This window comes from Myotis daubentonii, chromosome 2 (assembly GCF_963259705.1).
Source record: "Myotis daubentonii chromosome 2, mMyoDau2.1, whole genome shotgun sequence".
Classification (NCBI taxonomy): Eukaryota; Metazoa; Chordata; class Mammalia; order Chiroptera; family Vespertilionidae; genus Myotis; species Myotis daubentonii.
In genome coordinates this window covers 220867711-220886837 of record NC_081841.1, presented here as the reverse complement: position 1 = coordinate 220886837, position 19127 = coordinate 220867711, and the positions used below count along the sequence as shown (strand labels likewise).

Sequence of the window (19127 nt, the reverse complement as noted above, 5' to 3'; positions counted from 1 at the left end):
ATAGGCTTGAAATCTCGCTTAGACAAGACAAGTCGGCTTCCTGCTTAAGCGTCATCCCCTCATCCCGCCTGGGACAGCCGGGGCTGTCCACTCCCCGCAGGAGACTGGACCCGGCGCTTCCCCCTTAATGCTGGGAGGACTGTGGCCGGAGGAGGCGGGAAGTTTGGCGGTGTGTTACCCGAACAGGCAGCTGAGAAGCACAGTCTTCTGAGGCTTTAGGGTTTAGGGGGATTGTTCTGGCAACGTGGTTCCCGGGGACCCCGTGGGCTGAGGGCGCCAGGAGCTCCCTGTGTCCCTTTAACGCTGACCATTTGTCTCCGTGGCCTCTGCCCCCCAGCTCCCTGTGGCTACAACATCTCGGCTCCCAACGGCACCATCTACTCACCCGGCTTCCCCGACGAGTACCCGGTGCTGCAGGACTGCCTGTGGCTGCTCACCGCGCCGCCCGGCCACGGCATCTACATCAACTTCACGCTGCTGCAGACCGAGGCCGTCAACGACTACATCGCCGTGTGGTACGGCCACCCCGGCCGTGACCTCCCAGACACCCCTGTGACCTCCCAGACACCCCTGTAACACCCCCCAGACACCACTGTGACCTCCCAGACACCCCTGTATCCTCCCAGTCACCACTGTGACCTCCCAGACACCCCTGTGACCCAGAGACACCCCTGTGACCTCCCAGACACCCCTGTGACCCACAGACACCCCTATAACACCCCCCAGACACCCCTGTGACCTCCCAGACACTCCTGTGACCCACAGACACCCCGTAACACCCCCCAGACACCCCTGTATCCTCCCAGTCACCACTGTGACCTCCCAGACACCCCTGTAACACCCCCCAGACACCTTGTGACATCCCAGACACCCCTGTGACCCACAGACACCCCTGTAACACCCCCCAGACACCCCTGTAACCCCCAGACACCCCTGTAACCCCCAGACACCCCTGGGACCTCCCAGACACCCCTGTATCCTCCCAGTCACCACTGTGACCTCCCAGACACCTTGTGACATCCCAGACACCCCTGTGACCCACAGACACCCCTGTAACACCCCCCCAGACACCACTGTGACCTCCCAGACACCCCTGTATCCTCCCAGTCACCACTGTGACCTCCCAGACACCTTGTGACCTCCCAGACACCCCTGTAACCCCCAGACACCCCTGGGACCTCCCAGACACCCCATGTGACCTCCCAGACACCACTGTGACCCCCCGACACCCCTGTGACCCCCCCAGACACCCCTGTGACCTCCCAGTCACCCCTGTGATCCTCCAGACACCCCTGTGACCTCCCAGACACCCCTGTGACCTCCCAGATACCACTGTGACCTCCCAGACACCCCTGTGACCCCTCCCATGTCCCTGAGACCCAGACCCCCAGCTGAGGAGGGGCGTGAGGATGTGACTGTCCCTGAGGAGAGGTGGACAAGTGGAGAAGGACCTCAGGTGACCTGCCTGAGCGTGCTGTGTGGTGCATGACCCAGGATCGCTCTAACTCAGGGCGTAGTGGAGGCCATTTGTTTTACCGACTGAGTGTGATCTGTTTCTTACAGAAAAGCTGGTAGGCTCCTCTCGTCATGAGACAGGGATGCTTCCAGAACCACAGTTTCCCGTAGATGCTAACATTTCATTCTGTGTTTTAAAATCATATCAATCCAGTAGCCAGACCTCCATAAACCTCCCCCAGGACCACGGAGATGCCCTGGGGTTGAGGGCTGAAAGTGGGGCTTTGGAAGGAGGGTGATACCTGGTATCGCGGGTCCTGGCATCCGTGGCCATGGCGCTCCCACTCCCTGGGAAGGCCAGCGGGGTGCAGGGGGTCCGTGGGCATCTCCAGGCGCGTCCACAGCAGCGCCCACCCGACAGAGGAGCAGGGGGGCTCCCAGGAGCCCCCGGACCTCCCTCCAGCGGCTGGCGCTCTCCCCACAGGGACGGCCCGGACCAGAGCGCGGCCCAGCTCGGCGTCTTCAGCGGGAACACGGCCCTGGAGACCGCACGCAGCTCCACCCGCCACGTGCTGCTCGGCTTCCACAGCGACTTCTCCAACGGCGGCTTCTTCGTCCTCAACTTCCACGGTGAGCCCCCCGCCCCTCCCCCCTGCGGGCCAGGGCGGGGGTCCCTTCGCCGCTTCTCCTGTCCCCACCCACCCGTCCAGCAGGAGCCTGCAAGCTGGTCTTGCCTGGGATGCCTTTTGAAAAATATAGTTTATTGACTTCTGAGAGGAAGGGAGAGGGAGGGAGGGAGGGAGGGAGGAAGGGAGAGAGGGAGGGAGGGGCATCCATGATGAGAGAGGCCCCCGGGAGCAAACCTGTGACACGGCCGTGGCCTGACCGGGAATCGAGCTGCGACCTCCCGGTTCACAGGTCAGCCCTCACCACGGAGCCAGGCCGGCCGGGCGCCCGGGACACGCTTTTGCTTAATGTCTTTATTATTTCCGCCTTTCTGAGCTGTGCTTTGCGACCAGCTTGGACTCATTCCAGGAGAGGTGTGCGGGCGTGAAGCTCTGATGGCCATGCGCGGACACGCGTGGCGATCTCATGGCTGCCCTCATCGCTCTGCGGTTACATACGGGCGAGAGCCAGCCCTGAGGGCGTGAGAGCGACCACTAGGGACGGGAAACGCTTGGGGGTGCCTCACATCTCGTGAGGATGAGGATGGCCACCAGGGAAGTCGTGGGGGCAGCGACCTCATCCGACCTGAACATGGACGTGGGACCAGGCACGGGTGGACCATTTCCCTTAGGAATCCCACGTGTGTCCGGGACGTGTGACGAGGTCATCGTGTTTAAATCGTAGCTTCTGTCTTCGGCGGTAGATGCTCTGGGCACTAACTTGTCCTGTGAGCAGTGGAGCTGGGAGCTTTATAAATCCACGGCCTCCTGGCACGGACACCGCGGTGTGCCCAGATGCCAGCAGCACAGGGCGTGACGGGGATCATCGTGTTTATGCAGCAAAAGTAACTGCAGCTTTTCTTTCTCGTCAACCCCGTAGCGTTTCAGCTCAAGAAGTGCCCGCCGCCCCCGGCCGTCCCGCAGGCGGAGCTGCTGCGTGAGGACGAGGACTTTGAGATCGGTGAGGGCGCGTCCCCGTGAGGCCATGGGAGTCACGGGCTCTTCCCCCCAAGAGTGGGTGTGTGTCAGAATATCCCACTGCCCCGCAGGGGAGCTACACGCCCAGGTCACGCGCCTGACACACATGTTTCCCTCTCGTCATGTCCGTAACCTCTGGGTTCCGCCCCGTGAAGTTCACTTCTGTCACTCGCAGCCCATCCCCCCAGGCACTTACTGTCCATGTTTCTCTCTTTATTAAAATATATTTTTATTGGTTTCAGAGAGGAAGGGAGAGGGAGAGAGAGAAACATCAGTGATGAGAGAGAATCATGCATCGGCTGCCTCTTACACACCACACGCTGGGGATGGAGCCCACAACCCAGGCATGAGCCCTGACCAGGAATCCAACCGTGACCTCCTGGTTCATCGGTCGATGCTCAGCCCCTGAGCCACGCCGGCCGGGCCGTGGTGTCCTCTTGAGTAACATTTTCCGAGGCAGACACACAGATATGTGGTTCCGTTATGGAGGCAGGATCCTAACCTAGAACCTCGTCCCCTGTGGCTACAACAATGGCCGGTGTCATGGGCCTCCCGTCCCGCTGGGCCTGGTGAGCGTAGTGAGTGATGGGCATCCCGCCCTGTGGCTTCTGTGAAAGGTCCATTCATTCCACCAGCACTCTCCCCGTTAGGAGTCCAGCCCGGGACCTGTCCGTGGAGCAGTTCCCGGGCCCAGGGCTTCTCGGTGGCAAGGACAGGCGCTCCGTCCTGTCTGTGGTGACGCCGTATCTCAGACCTGGTCCAACGCGGGACCTCCGTTCTCCTACTCAGATAACAGAGTGGGGGCGCCGTGTGCCCATCAGGCCAGGTCCTCTCAGGAAGCCGAGAATCCCAGCGCCCAGTTCCCGTGCCTGCCCCGTGGCCCTCGGGGAGGGGGAGGACCGGGACAGTGGTCTGGAATGGACGCCGCCCATCACATCCGTCCTGACGCTGCTTGAGTGTCAGGCCGCGTTTCTATGAGCGAGGCACTGAAAGGCGGGTGTTTTGTCTACAACGAGGCTGGGCCTGGCTGGTTTGGGATAGAGCATCAGTCTGTGGACTGAAGGGTCCCAGCCTCCATTCCCAGTCAGGGCACATGCATGGGTTGCAGGCTTCATCCCCAGTAGGGGGCGTGCAGGAGGCAGCCGATCCATCATCCTCTCTCATCATGATGCTTCTATCTCTCTCTCCCTCTCCCTTCCTCTCTGAAATCGTAAAAATATATTTAACAAATAGAAACAGATAGAAAAGAGGATGGGCGTTGGCCGGACGGACATGGTTTGCCCGCTGACGTCGCTGGTTAGGTCGGCGCCTGTGTGTGGGGCGCCCACACTCTGGGTGTCGCAGAGGCCAGTTTCCGAGTGTCGTGTGGACTCTTGCAGGGGACTCTGTGCGGTACCTCTGCCACCCCGGCTACACGCTGTCGGGCTCGGACACGCTCACCTGCAGGCTCGGCGCCCAGCTGCAGTTCCAGGGCTCGCTCCCCACGTGCGAAGGTACGTGAGCGAGGCCACGCGTCCGTGTCCCACGTGGAACACACTCCCTGCGTGGGGGGCTTCCGTGTGTGGGTCTGACCTTGCCCTTCCTCCTCGCCCTGAGCCCCTGCAGTTACAGTGCCCGCGCACAGACACCGCCCCGGCCTCTCCCGGTGCCAGAACCAAAAACCACATCAGCCAAGAGGTCTCGCTGCCCCCAGCAGGGCGTGGGGGAGGGGGAGGTTTCAAACATACGGCAGCGCTGAAAGAAGTAGAGTGAGACCTGAACGCCAGGCCCGGGTGCTGCCGCCTGTGTCCACCGGGAATCCGTGTCCCGTGTCCCTGTCTCCTTCCACCCGTCTCCTCCTCTCGCTGAGATTTCTGACGCATTTCCAGGCTGATGGGAGCAGTGCTCTGTGTCCCTGTCCTCCCGCCGTGTGTCCACGGCCAGCTGGGGCTGACCATTTGTTTCTGGGACGTCAGTGAACGCACCCGTTTCTCTGTGACAGGCCTTTAAAGGCGTGGGCAGGCACAGGGGCAGAGACAACACACACCAGCAGAGCGAGGGCTGAGGCGGAATCGAGGGGTTCAGGGTGTGGATATCATCAGATCACGTTCACAATGTCCTTTAAAAGACACCACGCGCAAGTGTTACAGGAAGAAGGAGGACTTGGAACAATGTAAATAAGTAACAGGGCCCGACACCCGCGGGAGAAGTGCTGCTCTGCCGGCCCAGGCGCTGGCTGGCCCGGGGGCTCCGCTGGTGGGAGTGTCGTCCCGCACACCAAAAGGTTTCGGGTTCGACCCCCACTTCGGGCTTGTAGGAAAGGCAACCAATACTTCTCTCTCTCTCTCTCTCGCTCTCTCTCTCTCTCTCGCTCTCTCTCTCCCTCCCCCCCCCCTTCCTCTATCTCTAAAAAAAAAGAAGTTAAGCTCTGGCTGGTTTGGCTCAGTGGATAGAGCGTCAGCCTGCTGACTGAAGGGTCCCGGGTTCGATTCCGGTCAAGGGCACAGCCCGGGTTGCGGGCTCCATCCCAGTGGGGCGTGCAGGAGGCAGCCGATCCATGATTCTCTTATCATAGATGTTTCTCTCTCTCTCTCCCTCTCCCTTCCTCTCTGAAATCAATAAAAATGTATTTTTTAAAAATGCAAAAAACAAAAAAGCTCAGCTAAAGTAAATGGTATTTTACGGTTTCACATCAGGGGGCACATGGGTCCTTTAAGGAACGGAGGCTCCTTCCAGGCCGCGGAGGCTGGGCTCCTGGGGGACCCTGCACCTGAGGGCCCAGGTTCGGGGGGAGCCGGGTCTCAGCCCAATGGCTCCTCGGCCTCCGACAAGTCCCAAAGCCCGAGCCCAAGCGAGGGACCACCTCCCTGTGAGTGTCTGGGATTGGCCTGGCCACGCAGGGGGCGCGCATGAGCTCTCCTGTGCGTGTCCTGTGAGGTTACGATCTCCCCTGTGACAGCCCCCCGCCCCGGGGTGCAGCGGTGTTGAGAGCAAGGCCGCCCTTGAACGGAGGCCCTCAGTGTCCGCCGCCTCTGCTCATTCTCATCGCAAGCGTGGCAGCACCCTCACCGGAGAGACAGGTGCTCACCATCCGACAGCATCTGGCAGGGCTGTGACTCACGGACCACTCACTTAGAGGATTCTGAGGACAGTTCACTTCCAAATTGTGCGGATGTGAGAGCCGTGCGTGGGGCGTGGGAAACCCCGGGCAAGCAGGGAGCAGCCCTTGGTCCACTCTCCCCCTTCAGTGCCCGTGGGACAGGGCGGGTGTGGGGGCAGGGACACTCCACCCCCGCCTCCCCTACCCTGGACATGGGGTCCCTGGGGGCGCCGAGGCAGGAGACCGAGGCGTCATTTTCTTGGGAAAACCAGTCGGGGCGCCTTCCAGCAGCCACAGTGGCCTTGAGGGCCTTTCCCCAAGGTGTGGGTCAGGTGTCAGCTTTTGCTGTCTGATGGAGAAGCTAACTGGGGCGATTCTTCACATTTCAATCCCGACAGAGGCAGCCATCTGTCTCGCATAGCGGACCCTGAGCAAACCTGCCTCCCGTGGTGAGAGGAGGCACCCCTGTTTGTTCAGGGACAACTTCAGAGACAGAGAAGCACCTTCATGCTGTTGTCCCCCCCCCAAGTCCGGCCTCATTTCAATCTGAGTGAGATCAGTTCACACGGACCCAGGGGCAGAGCAAATGGACGCCTCGCTTGTGGCCATGTGCCCTGAGTGGCTTCGCTGGCACACACATTTTGGGGCAGCGTCTGCCAGCGAGACGGGCTCCGTGGACGCGCCCGAGGTCCCTGCCCTCTGCCCGAGCAGGGCGCCCAGCTCCGGCTCTCCCGTCCCGTTCAGCAGGCGTCTCTGGGAGGAGCGGGGCGGTGGCCAGGCTGTGCTCCCCGATGCGCCTTGTTCAAAGGGAGCTCGCGCTCAGGTGCCCGGACCCGGGACTGACCCCGATGGCGCCCTCTCGCTGTGGGGTGGGCATCACTGGGCTCGCGGGGGCTGGTCCCCCAGGACATCCTTGGCGAAGAATCGCCTGGGCCCCGAGCTGCCTGGGAAGACCCCCAGCCCCTCAGGCGCTCGCTGTGGCCTGGCCTCTGGGCGGGGAGGGGGGCCCTGGGAGCACAGGTGACAGGTGGGTCCTGGGGGCCGAGCGCCCTCTGCGGGGGGGTGACCTGGTTGGACACTTGTCTTCATTTAGACCCAAATGGGGCCCGGGAGGCCTGACGCCAGCAGGCAGTGCCTTGGGATCTCTCGCACCCGCGGGCCCTGCGGCTGGACCCAGTCCTGACCCTCTCCCCAGAGACCCCAGGGACGGCCTCCAGTTCCTCAGGCCAGGGCCCCCACTTATTTATTTATTCTTATTTATTTTTAATTTAAAAATGTATTTTCATTGATTTCAGAGAGGAAGGGAGAGGGAGGGAGAGATAGAGACCTCCATGATGAGAGAGAATCATAGATCGGCTGCCTCCTACACACCCCACACTGGGGATGGAGCCCACAACCCCGGCATGTGCCCTGACCGGGAATCAAACCATGACCTCCTGGTTCATAGGTCAATGCTCAACCCCTGAGCCACGCTGGCCGGCGAGGTCTTGCTTTTTAGTGGAGGGGGGAAGCGTGGGATGCTGGGTGGGCCCCCCACACCTGCCCTGGGTTAGGGTGTGGGGGTTCAGTCTCCATGAGGGAGACAGCAAGGCAGTCGCTGCTCCCACGTCACTCCGGCTCCACTCCAGGGCAGGTGGGCAGGGCTGGACGTCCGGTCCACCTGGTCCAGGTAAGGAGGACTTCCCGGCTCAGTATTTCCTCTCCATTTGGCACCTGCGTCAGATTTGGCAGCCCTGGGTCGGGTCGATGACTTGGCCGCCTTGAGCCTGGAGTTAAATAGGACCTGTGCACCCTCCTCCTGTCATCGCCCTTCTTCCTGTCTATCATCTGCCCATGTCATCTAAGCGCCCTGCGTGTCAGCATATGTCATACATGTACAGTTCTTTTACATGTTGTACATATATGATTCTCTTAGTGCCACACATGCATCATTCTCTTATGTCATATACGTATCATTTTCTTGCATGTCATACATGAACCGTTATGTCATATGTGCATCATTCTCTTATGCCACACATGTATCATTCTCTTATGTCATATACGTATCATTTTTCTTGCATGTCATACATGAACCGTTATCTTATGTCATGTGTGCATCATTCTCTTAAGCCACACATGTATTATTCTCTTATATGCCACACATGTATGAATCTCATGTAGGTCATGCATGTATAGTTCTCTTGTGTCATGCATGCAGCATTCTCTTACGTGTCATACGTGCGTCATTCTATCCTGGGTGGCAGGGCGATGTTACAGTGTCACTATTGTCGGTCAGGGCCGGTCCCCTGCCCTGTGCCCCGCCTTCCGTGGGTCCAAGCGCAGTGGGAATGCCGCTCCCTCCCTGGCCTCGCACACACAGGGAGGACGCTGACCCACTGAGCGTTCCCTTTGTTAAGGAGAACTTTCCGTCCCTCCTCAGCCCAGTGCCCGGCCAACGAGGTCCGCACGGAGTCCTCGGGGGTCATCCTGAGCCCGGGTTACCCCGGCAACTACTTCAACTCGCAGACCTGCTCCTGGACCATCCGCGTGGAGCCCCACTACAACATCACGCTCTTCGTGGACAGCTTCCAGAGCGAGAAGCAGTTCGACGCCCTCGAGGTGTTTGACGGTACGTTCCTCCTCGTGGCTCCCGGGCGCTCACCCTGCCCGGTATGCCAGCGGCACCCTCGCCAGGCTGTTCTCTCACAAGAACGTGATCTATGACCGAGTGACACGACACGCCCCCGGACAGGCAGTGCGCTCCTCTCACGCTGTGCAGTCTCGGACCCGGTGCCCGTCAACCATGCACATCTGTCAGCGCCCACCTGTCACCCAGTTAGAAACCGGGCGCTACACCGGCGATGTGCGGACGACGCTTTACTCATCCTCCACGTGGGGATTCAGGGCACAGGCCCTCGCGCAGCTCCTCCTTTCTCGCTAAGAAGTATATTCATTCAGAAGATCTTTCAGGAAGTTTAAGATTTTGAAAATAAAGGTGCTCGATCCGATGTAAATAACGATTTCACTAGAAATATATAAATATAATGGCTCACAGATTTCTAGATGATAAATGCTACAGGAGTCTTCAATTAACAGTTTTTTAAATTAGTCTTATATATTTTTATAGAATTCTAATAAACTTCTTAAAAATCCTCACCTGAGGACATGCATTTCATTGATTTGAGAGGGAGAGGAAGAAAGAAGGAGAGAGAGAGAGAGAGAGAGAGAGAGAGGAACATCAATCGGTTGCCTCCCACACGCACCCAGACCCGGGATCAAGCCCACAGCCTGGGCATGTGCCCTGATCGGGAATACACTGTGACCCCTCAGTGTAAGGGCTGATCCCCTAACCATTGAGCAACCCCGGCCAGGGCTCTAATAGACTTTTTTTAATTGGTTTTTATTACTTTGTTTTTCTTCTTTTTTTAAAATTGACTTTAAGAGCGAGAGGGAGAGGGATAGAGAGATAGAAACATCGATTGAAAGAGAAACATCATTAATCTGCTGACTCCTGCACACCCCTCACTGGGGATTGAGCCCACAACCAGGTCGGGAATCGAACCCGCGACCTCTCGGTTCCTGGGTTGACGCTCAGCCACTGAGCCACGCCGGCCGGGCTAGCAGACCTTTTAGTAGAACAGTGCGATGCTTGGGATGAAAGTGTGGCTGAACCGTCAATTTGGACTGAAACCGATGTTAATAATTTTATCATACCCCAGGAAATTAGACCAACATAGAATCATGCTGCACATAATAATAGGGTTTTCACATGTTCTGAAAAATGTGTCATTACGTTCTGGTAAACAATCAATTCAGTGAACATAAATTTGCTGTAATTGATTCCGATTCATTCTATGGGTGTTCATATGCCTTTTACTGGCTGACGAACAGTAATAACCGAATTGCTCAGATGGATGGATAGCACATGAATTAGCGTATGAATTGCCAAGATGAAGTGCTAAGTTGGAAATTAAATTTACACGCGTACACATAGAAACAGAATATTTCCATTTTCAGAGGTGTTTCCTTGAGTGTGCAGTAATCCCCCCTTATCCACCTTTTCAATTACCCACCGACAACTGTGGTCCAAACATATTAAATGGAAAATTCTAGAAACGGTTGGTAAGTTTTAAGTTGCGCTCTGCTCCCAGTGGCGTGATGGAATCTCAGGGTCCTCCTCAGTCCACGGGATGTGAGCGTCCTCTGCCCAGCGTCTCCCTGTGGCCCAGCCTCCCTGCCGGCGGCCAGCCCTGGTCCTGGGGTCTCGGGCTGCGCCCCATCACCTTCCTTCACTTAATGCCGGTCCCGCAGCGCAAGGCGGTGAAGCTGCGGTTCAGGGGTGCCAGCGAGGAGCCCGGGTCCTCCCTGCAAGCGGAAAGGGGGAAAGTACAGGGAAAAGCATAGGAATGCGGGTCCGGCACTGTCCGTGGTCTCGGCCCACGGGGCTGTGTGTGGTGTACCCCGGGACTGCTGCTGTAAAGCTGGGCTCCATGTGATTTTAGTGTGAGGGTGTGGCGAGCACCCCCTGGAATCGCTCCAGGGGCCGTGCCTTCGCATCGGGGAGGCGCCTCTGCTGTTGTCACCAGGAGTGTTTCCTCCGCCTCGGGAGGAACCACTCTGTGCGGAACGTGTAGAGCCCACGGCAGTGATGGCGAACCTTGTGAGCTCGGCGTGCCGGCATTTTGAAAAACCCTAACTTAACTCTGGTGCCGTGTCACATACAGAAATTTTTTGATCTTTGCAACCGTAGTAAAACAAAGGCATATTTTTGATATTGATTTTGTATATTTAAATGCCATTTAACAAAGAAAAATCAACCAAAAAAATGAGTTCGCGTGTCACCTCAGACACGCGTGTCATAGGTTCGCCATCACTGGCCCAGTGGGACACGGATGACAGCATCCGTGTGTGCGGCCGTGTGCGGCAGGTGCGTGTCAGCGTCTGTGTGTCCGTTTCGCAGGCTCTTCCGGGCAGAGCCCGCTGCTGGCGGTGCTGAGCGGGAACCACACGGAGCAGGCGCGCTTCACCAGCAGCGGCAGCCAGCTGTTCCTGCGCTGGTCCACCGACCACGCCACCAGCAAGAAGGGCTTCAAGATCCGCTACTCAGGTGAGCGGGAGACGGCGACTGCGTGGACAGGGCTCTCCACGCGAGTGATCGCATTCCAATCAAATTAGACTGCCCGGCCGGCGGTCAGGGGCTGAGCGTCCACCTCTGAGCCAGGAGGTCACGGTTCCATTCCCGGTCAGGGCACAGCCTGGGTTGCGGGCTCCATCCCCAGGAGGGGGCGTGCAGGAGGCAGCTGATCCATGATTCCCTCTCATCATTGATGTTTCTCGCTCGCTCCCTCTCCCTTCCTCTCTGAAATCCATAAATATATTAAAAGGAAAAGAAATAGGTAGACAGAAGCCTGATTTTTGAAGATGAATAGTAAACTTGGATAGAAATGATGTGACGGGAATGCTCTGAGTGACGTCTCCAAATGAATTTAGGGAAGATAAGCTGCCTGTGGGTTAACGATTTAAAACGATGTTGCTCACATCCTAAACCATTGAGCCTCGTATCATGGAAAGCAAAGACATTTCCCCAAAGATAAAATTCTATCCATTAACCTTAAGCTAAGGGCACAAACAGGAAGATATGGTCACGATGATGTTAACTTCACAAGTCATCCTGTGGTGAGAGCTGGTGTCCTTTCCTCAGAAACCGGCCATTGGCCCTCCGTGGGGGGCAGCCCCCCTGTGGCCCCTCCCCACCTCCCCACAGTGAGTGCGGTTCCTGCTCCCCGCGTGCCCCGGGCACGGGTGTTGGGGGTACGTTTCAGAGCCGGCTACACACTGCAACTGTTTTCTTGTTATTCGAACAGCAGAGCTGTCCTGACACCCTCGGAGCAGGGAGATGGCGGCTCACTTACACTTGTCTGTCTATCTGTGTGTCTGTCTGTCTGTGTGTCTGTCTGTCTGCATGTCTGTGTCTGTCTGTCTGTCTGCGTGTGTGCGCCTGTCTGTCTGTCTGCGTGTGTGCGTCTGTCTGCCTGTAGCCCCTTACTGCAGCCTGACCCACACGCCCAGGAACGGAGGCGTCTTGAACAGGACGGCGGGGGCGCTGGGCAGCACCGTACACTACTCCTGCCAGCCCGGGCACCGCCTGGTGGGCCGCAGCAATGCCACGTGCACCCGGAACCCCGTGGGCATGTTCCAGTGGGACGCCCTCCCGCCGCTGTGCCAGGGTAAGACGGGTCCCTCCCCTCCGGACCCCTCACTGCGATCTACCGCGCTGACAGGGTCGGAGCCGGGCTGGGCTGAAAGGGGAGGCACTGAGCGGGCCCAGAAGCGCAGGTCAGCTCTGGGCGGCCGTGCACAGTCCTGGCCTTTGTGCAGCTTCATCGCCCCTCGGCTGGAGCCAGAGGGCGGCGGGCAGTCACGGGGCCGGAGGTCATCCTAACACCCACTGTGGTTCATTGCAGACCGAAAAGTGCGTTTGCTCATTTAGGTTCAAAGTAAGTTTTTTACAGTTGAAGTCACTTAAAAAGCCAACTCCGAATGCTAACTTTCCTTCTTTTAGGTTAAAACTCATTCTGGGAGCCGTGTGCTGTGGATTCGTTTTCCTTTGGTGGCTCACATCTACAGCTTGTTAAAGTCGATTTCAGTATTTTACGCCTTTTTCTGTATTTTTTTCTGTCAAGCGCATAAAAGCCAGATTTTCAAAGGCGGCATTTTAATTTTTAATTGAGGTCTTTGAAGTCGTGAAGTGTTCGGAGTTTTGTCTGATTGAGGTTTATGTTCGTGAGGAGATGTGTTGGCCTTTGAAAGCTGATTATGATTTATAAATAGAGCCTCCCACTGGTTTCCTCTCTCTCTCCTTCCTGGGATGCGAGCTTTTCTGGCTGCACAGGAGCCAATGGCAGGCAGGCATCTCCCTCAGAGCTCCGCCCCCTGGCTCAGTGCTCACACAGACTTCCCCCCCTCACCCCCGCCCCCCGAGAAACCCTCTGTAATGTGGGGGCTCACGCAGGGCCAGTGTGCTGTTCCACTAGGAATGGTGATGCTTTTTCTTTAAAACAAAAGTAAATTTTTTTTCAAAAGAAAAAATGCTTTTCATTTCCTTTAAACGTTTTGTCGCTCTCCGCCTGTGACTAAGCACCAACTGCTTGCGTGAAAGCAGCCGTGGGCCGTGTCCTGGGCCTGAGACCGAGGTTTAAATGCCCGGTGGGAGCATCTCGGATGCGGGCTGATGAAGGGTCCCGGTGTGGTCCTCCGGGGGCTTCCTGGGCAGAGGCGCCCTGCCCTGCTCGTGGCTCCCTCGTGGACCTTGTAGCCATTTCACCTGAGAGTTTATTTAGTTACTATTCATTCTTTCATTCATTCTTTTTAAGGGAGCCCCAGGTGCATGCTGACAGAGCAGGAGAAGTGTTGTTATTGATCTTTAGAGAGGGAGGAAGAGGGGGGGAAACATCTATGGGAGCGCAAAGCACTGATTGGCTGCCTCCTGCACACTCCCTCACCCCCTGGCCATGCGCCCCAACTGGGATCGAACCAGTGGCCTTTGGGTGCATGGGAGGGTGCCCAACCACTGAGCTCCATGGGCCAGGCCCAGAGACCCCGCCTGTGCCTCGCAGACAGGGCGGGGCCGGAGCTGGGGGCTGAGGAGAGAAGTGCTCTGTGGAGTTCTGCCCGTGGCGGGCTCTCAGCTTCCCTCCTCACGGCAGCGTTTCCTCGCCGGCCTTCACCATCGGAGTGATGGGCACCGACCTCTGGCCCAGCTCCTGGCCCCGTGTCCCCCTCAAATCCCCTGTAGCTCAGCCCCAGGCCCAGCCCCCGGGCAGGTGACCTATAAAATAATAGAGGTTATGATCGAGGATGCCTTGTAGCTCTTTGTTTGCCTTTAATAGAACTTGTAGGAACACGAGTCCTGGGGACGGGGCAGGGGGGGGGCCTCTGGGGAGGGGGTGTGTGCAGCGAATAAGAAGGAGGATTTGGAGCCCTGAGGCGGGACCGCTCGGGGCGAGGAGTCCGCACCGCGACGGGTTCTGTGACGGGAAGATGCTATGCTGTCCCTTTTCCCGATGTTAAGTGAAGGGGGTGGGCTCTCGCTCATCTGACAGAGCGCGTGGGTTGGTTCCAGGGCCACAGCCCTCAGCTTAGTCCTGGAAAGCAGCCCTGGGCGTGTCATTCTGATCGGGGTCTCGTTGTTTCTCATCAACCCCGACGTCCCTCGGCGCTCCGGCCTGTGCTATGCGTGTGCAGTACGTTAGAGACAGAAATGCCAGCGGCGCTGACGCCCGCTGACTGACCGCCTTGCCTCCCTCCCCAGCCGTGTCCTGCGGCATCCCCGAGGCCCCGGGGAATGGCTCCTTCGCGGGGAACGAGTTCACCTTGGGCAGTAAAGTCACCTACGAGTGTGACGAGGGCTTCACGCTCGAAGGCAGCCAGCGAGCCACGGCCGTGTGCCGGGAAGACGGGTCCTGGAGCCACGGAGGGACGCCGCCCGCCTGCAAGCGTGAGTGGGGCCGGGTGCCTGTGGGGGGCTCCTGGGAGGGGCTTCCCTGCGAGGGTCCAGCTCCAGCCGCAGGGGTGAGCACCTGTCACTGCATCGGGGTCACAGCCCATGTTCCCCACAGAAACACACATTCCCCACACAAACCCACGTCCCACACGCACCCACGTCCCACACGCCCACGTCCCACACATACACCCACGTCCCACACAAACCAACGTCCCACATGCGCCCACATCCCACACGCCCACGTCCCACACACACACCCACGTCCACACACACCCACGTCCACATGCGCCCACGTCCCACACACCCACGTCCCCACACACCCACGTCCCACACACACCCACGTCCCCACACACCCACGTCCACACACACACCCATGTCCCACACACACACCCACGTCCCACACACACCCACGTCCCCACACACCCACGTCCCACACACACCCACGTCCCCACACACCCACGTCCCACACAAACCCATGTTCCCGCAGAAACCCTGCGACGATGAGAATGAGCCTCACGGGGCTGGACATGGTAGGTGGGACCTCTCGGTGTCTCGGTGCCTGGACCGGGTGGGTCAGCCACAGAACCGAGCTGCCTGCCACTGAGTGTGGAGGCATGGAATTGAGAGGAAACTGAGCCCCGCCGGTGTGGCTCAGTGGTTGAGCATTGACCTATGAACCAGGAGGTCAGAGTTCGATTCCCAGTCAGGGCACATGCCTGGGTTGTGGGTTCCATCCCCAGTGGGGGGCGTGCAGGAGGCAGCCGATCCATGATTTTCTCATCACTGATATTTCTGTCTCCCTCTCCCTCTCCTTTCCTCTCTGAAATGAACAAAAATATATTTTAAAAAATTGAAAGATAGGGACGGAGGAAGGAAGAGAAGGAAAACTAACAATTAAATATTTGTAAAAATGTTAAAAAAAAGTAAAAGCGGAAACTGCACCCTGACCCCGGCGACCGCACCTAAGGAAACGCTGAAGCGTCCTCAGGTCTGCGTCCTCCGCCTCCTCAGTCCCCTTGGACTTAGGGTCTTTGATGTCCGGCAGCTCCGCGTGCAGCCGCCTGGTGCCTGAGCTGGTGCCCGTGACATGGCCGCTCCCAGGAATCAAACCCTGACCTCCTGGTTCATAGGTCAGTGCTCAACCACTGAGCCACGCTGGCTGGGCCACACACACTTTTATAAACACGTGGCCGTGGCACCTGCTTTAAGTCAGGCGTGACTGACACGCAGAAAAAGTGAAAGGGCAGCACTGTTTGCAGGGAGAGAGCGGGGGCCTTGCGAGGAGGGAGAGGCAAGCAGACACAAAAGGGAGAATCCGATCTTGCAGCGCAGGCCCTGAAGGGGGGCGAGTCAGGAAGAATGGGGGGCCATTGCTGTAGACACCGGCGGCTCCCGGAAACCCCGATTCCGTCGTCTAAGCCAACAGCCGTCCTCTGGGCACAAGTAGGGTTTGTGGGAGGTCGTTTAGGTGACGAGCAACAATCACGTGGGTGCCAGAAGCGCGCTTTCGGGCCTGAATGAATCTTACCCAACGCGTGTCCTGGGATGGGGGCGTCGTGGGTTTACTAAAGACTTTTCAGAAATGGCGGCTTTGCCTGGAACTCTGAGAGGTTCCGGCTGGAGGAAAATCATATTTATATGATTAGGTAGAACTCTGGGATAGACGTATGAATTCCAGATAACGGTTTTATCTAAAAAACACCTACAAGAAAGATTTGGGATGACTTTTAAATGTACAAATGCTTTTCCCATTTTAAACCTCATCGATAGTATTAGAATACGAAAAGACCTATTTTTTTTTTCAGTTTATTTGCACATAATACTGGTAAATTACGGAGAGAAGATTAAATGCGAGTTTTGTAACGTTTTGAATATGCCTGATTCGATTTTAATGAGCGTGAATAGAATTTTAAAAGTAAAATGTATTTCTTCGTATCCTGTAAAAACTTAGGGCGTCTCCAGCCAACTCTTCCAGGCCCAATAATTAACCAGTCGGGTCAGTTTTGTGGGTGGTTGACTGTGGTGTTAACTCACATGTAGAGAAATGGGGCTCTGGGGGTGATTGTGCGAAAGCCGTTTTAAACACGATCGCACTTTCAGAAAATACGAATCCTCGCATCCGCGGGACGGTGCACACACGGTGTTGTCAGCGTCTGTGCGAATCCCTTGCAGTTGATGCTGGTGGTGACGCAGTGGCACTAGGAGGGCTACTGTCATTACTGCTGTCATCGCTGCTGGGGCTCCTGAGTCACCCCCAGAGCCTACCCCCCCCCCCCGCCCCAAGCCTCGGCCTCTGTCTCAGAGCACGAAGAGACGCCTCCTGTGACACCTGCTACACGTGCTCTGCTCGGTGATGGCACCGTGTGCGCGTGACCTTCTCCCACACGGGAATCCCGGGACGGGCAGCCCTTGGCACAGTGAGGGGCGTGGGGAGGGAGGGCAGCCCATGGCGCAGTGAGGGGTGTGAACGGGGGGGGCAGCCCATGGCGCAGTGAGGGGTGTGAACGGGGTCGGGGGCAGCCCATGGCGCAGTGAGGGGCGTGAACGGGAGGGGGGGGGGCGTCTCATTTTCCAAGAATCGGTGTCCACCTGCTTCCCCGTGATTCAGGCCCAGCCCGGCTCCCTGGAGGGCATTGAGAGAAATAGGTGAACCGTGTCTTACACGCGTGTTCCCTCACCGGAAGGGCATGTTCCTCTTCACATGAACCTGTGCCCTCGGGTCAGGGACTTCCCCTTCCTGGCGGTCTCGCTGCAGGTCTCCCGAGCACGATCCATGGGCCCTGGCGTGCATCGCCCACGTGAGACCACCACGTGACAGTGGGGATAGAGACACCCGAGTAATAAGTCCTGGCACGGGCTTTCCCAGTGAGAGGGCTGGGAAGGAAGGTCTCTCCTCGGAAACGCGGGCCCGATCCGGGCTGGGCGGGGGGAGTGGTGATGCGGGCTGTGACTCTTTTCCAGCCGTCACGTGCCCCGGCATCGAGGCGCAGCTGGCGGAGCACGTCACCTGGAGGCTGGTGTCGGGGGCCCCGAGTGAGTTCGGCGCGCAGGTGGTGCTGAGCTGCAGCCCCGGCCACTACCTGGAGGGCGCCCGGCTGCTGCGGTGCCAGGCCGACGGGACGTGGAGCACGGGCGAGCAGCGGCCCCGGTGCAGAGGTGAGTGAGTCCCAGGCCTGCTCCGGGCCGCCCCGCCCCCCAAGTCAGGACCCCAGGGGCTTGGATCCCACCGAGCAGGTGGGAACCCTTTTCCCGCCACGGCCAGGTGGATATTTACAGCATCTGCAGGCCATACGGCATCGCCCGCTTAAAAGTGAGCCTGCTCTGTCCGACCCAGCGCTCGATTTACCTGCCCCTGACGCTCTGGCCTTCTCAGGCCTTCAGCGGCCGCCGGACGTCCCCACCCCCGGACGTCCCCACCCTGCTCTAGCTGAACCCAGTGGCATCCCCTTGCGCTAGAATGAAGACGGTGTCTGGCGATGTGACAGACTGAAGCACGTGCCTTTCCCTGGCTGACATCAGTGTACTAGCGTCAGAAGGCTCCCATCGGCCAGGGTTTCCGAGCAGCTCGGAACGGAGCCCAGGTGATGCTAGAGAGACGCTGTCCCCCCCGGGGACGGCCCCCACTCTGACGGGACCTGTGTTCCCCCATCACAGCCGCCTCCCAGGGGCTCATGATGCTCGTAGGCACCAGACAAGCAGGACCTGGAGGTGGTTTCATAATAAATGAGAATAAACAGAAAAACACACAATATCGCTGTTGCTCAGAGCAGGACTCGATTCCGTCACCCGGGACACAGCCTCCAGCGACTGTCCCCAGGAAGCCCCCTGCACAGAAACCAGTGCAGACGGGTCAGACTCCGAGCGCAGCTGAGCGAGGGCACCCGGGATAAGCGTGGGAGAGGAGCGGAGTCAGGGCTTCCTGTGGCTCCCAATCCTGAGGGCAGTGGGGGCCTCCGATGCCAGCAGCGGGCGCCTGGCGGGCACCAGGGTCCCCGAGAAGGCAGGGGAGCTGGGCGTGGTCCGGCTGCCTTGCTTGCCAAGGGAAGGAGCCACTTAGTGAATCCGGTAGAAGCTCCAATGAGAGGGGCCGCAGCCAGGCCTTCCGCGGCGTCGGCAAAGGCTGGTCCCTGTCTCCTGCGGGCGGGCTCTCCTGCCCGGCTGCTTTCCTCACTCACGTAGCAGGTAGGGCCAGCGCACCCCTGCCCACCGGCGGGACCCGTCACCCCGCGGCTGGAGCTGGGCTTCCGCTCCACCGGGCTTTCTTCACGACCCAGGGGGCTGCATGGAGGATGAACTGAACAGGCCGCCCCCACAGTGTCAACAGCCGCCGGGAGGGCAGCGCGGACCAGAGCGATGAGCCGTCCCGTCCAGCGCCGACCAGGCACACCAGGCCTGGGAAGAGGGGGTGTCAGACCTCCCGCTGTCCCACACGTTTCTGACCAACCCTGATGGTTAAAACACCGTCCGA

The 19127-nt window shown here is 58.4% G+C and overlaps 1 protein-coding gene across 1 annotated transcript in view; it reads left to right on the top strand.

Moving 5' to 3' along the window:
- CSMD1 (CUB and Sushi multiple domains 1) overlaps positions 1-19127 on the top strand; it is an 858055-nt gene that overhangs the window by 796608 nt on the left and 42320 nt on the right. Inside the window, exons 43-51 of the mRNA XM_059685840.1 lie at positions 338-515; positions 1940-2085; positions 3001-3081; positions 4478-4591; positions 8597-8785; positions 11117-11263; positions 12195-12383; positions 14468-14653; positions 17621-17815. Coding sequence (XP_059541823.1) covers positions 338-515; positions 1940-2085; positions 3001-3081; positions 4478-4591; positions 8597-8785; positions 11117-11263; positions 12195-12383; positions 14468-14653; positions 17621-17815 — 1425 coding nt within the window. The remainder of the gene's footprint in view (positions 1-337; positions 516-1939; positions 2086-3000; positions 3082-4477; positions 4592-8596; positions 8786-11116; positions 11264-12194; positions 12384-14467; positions 14654-17620; positions 17816-19127) is intronic.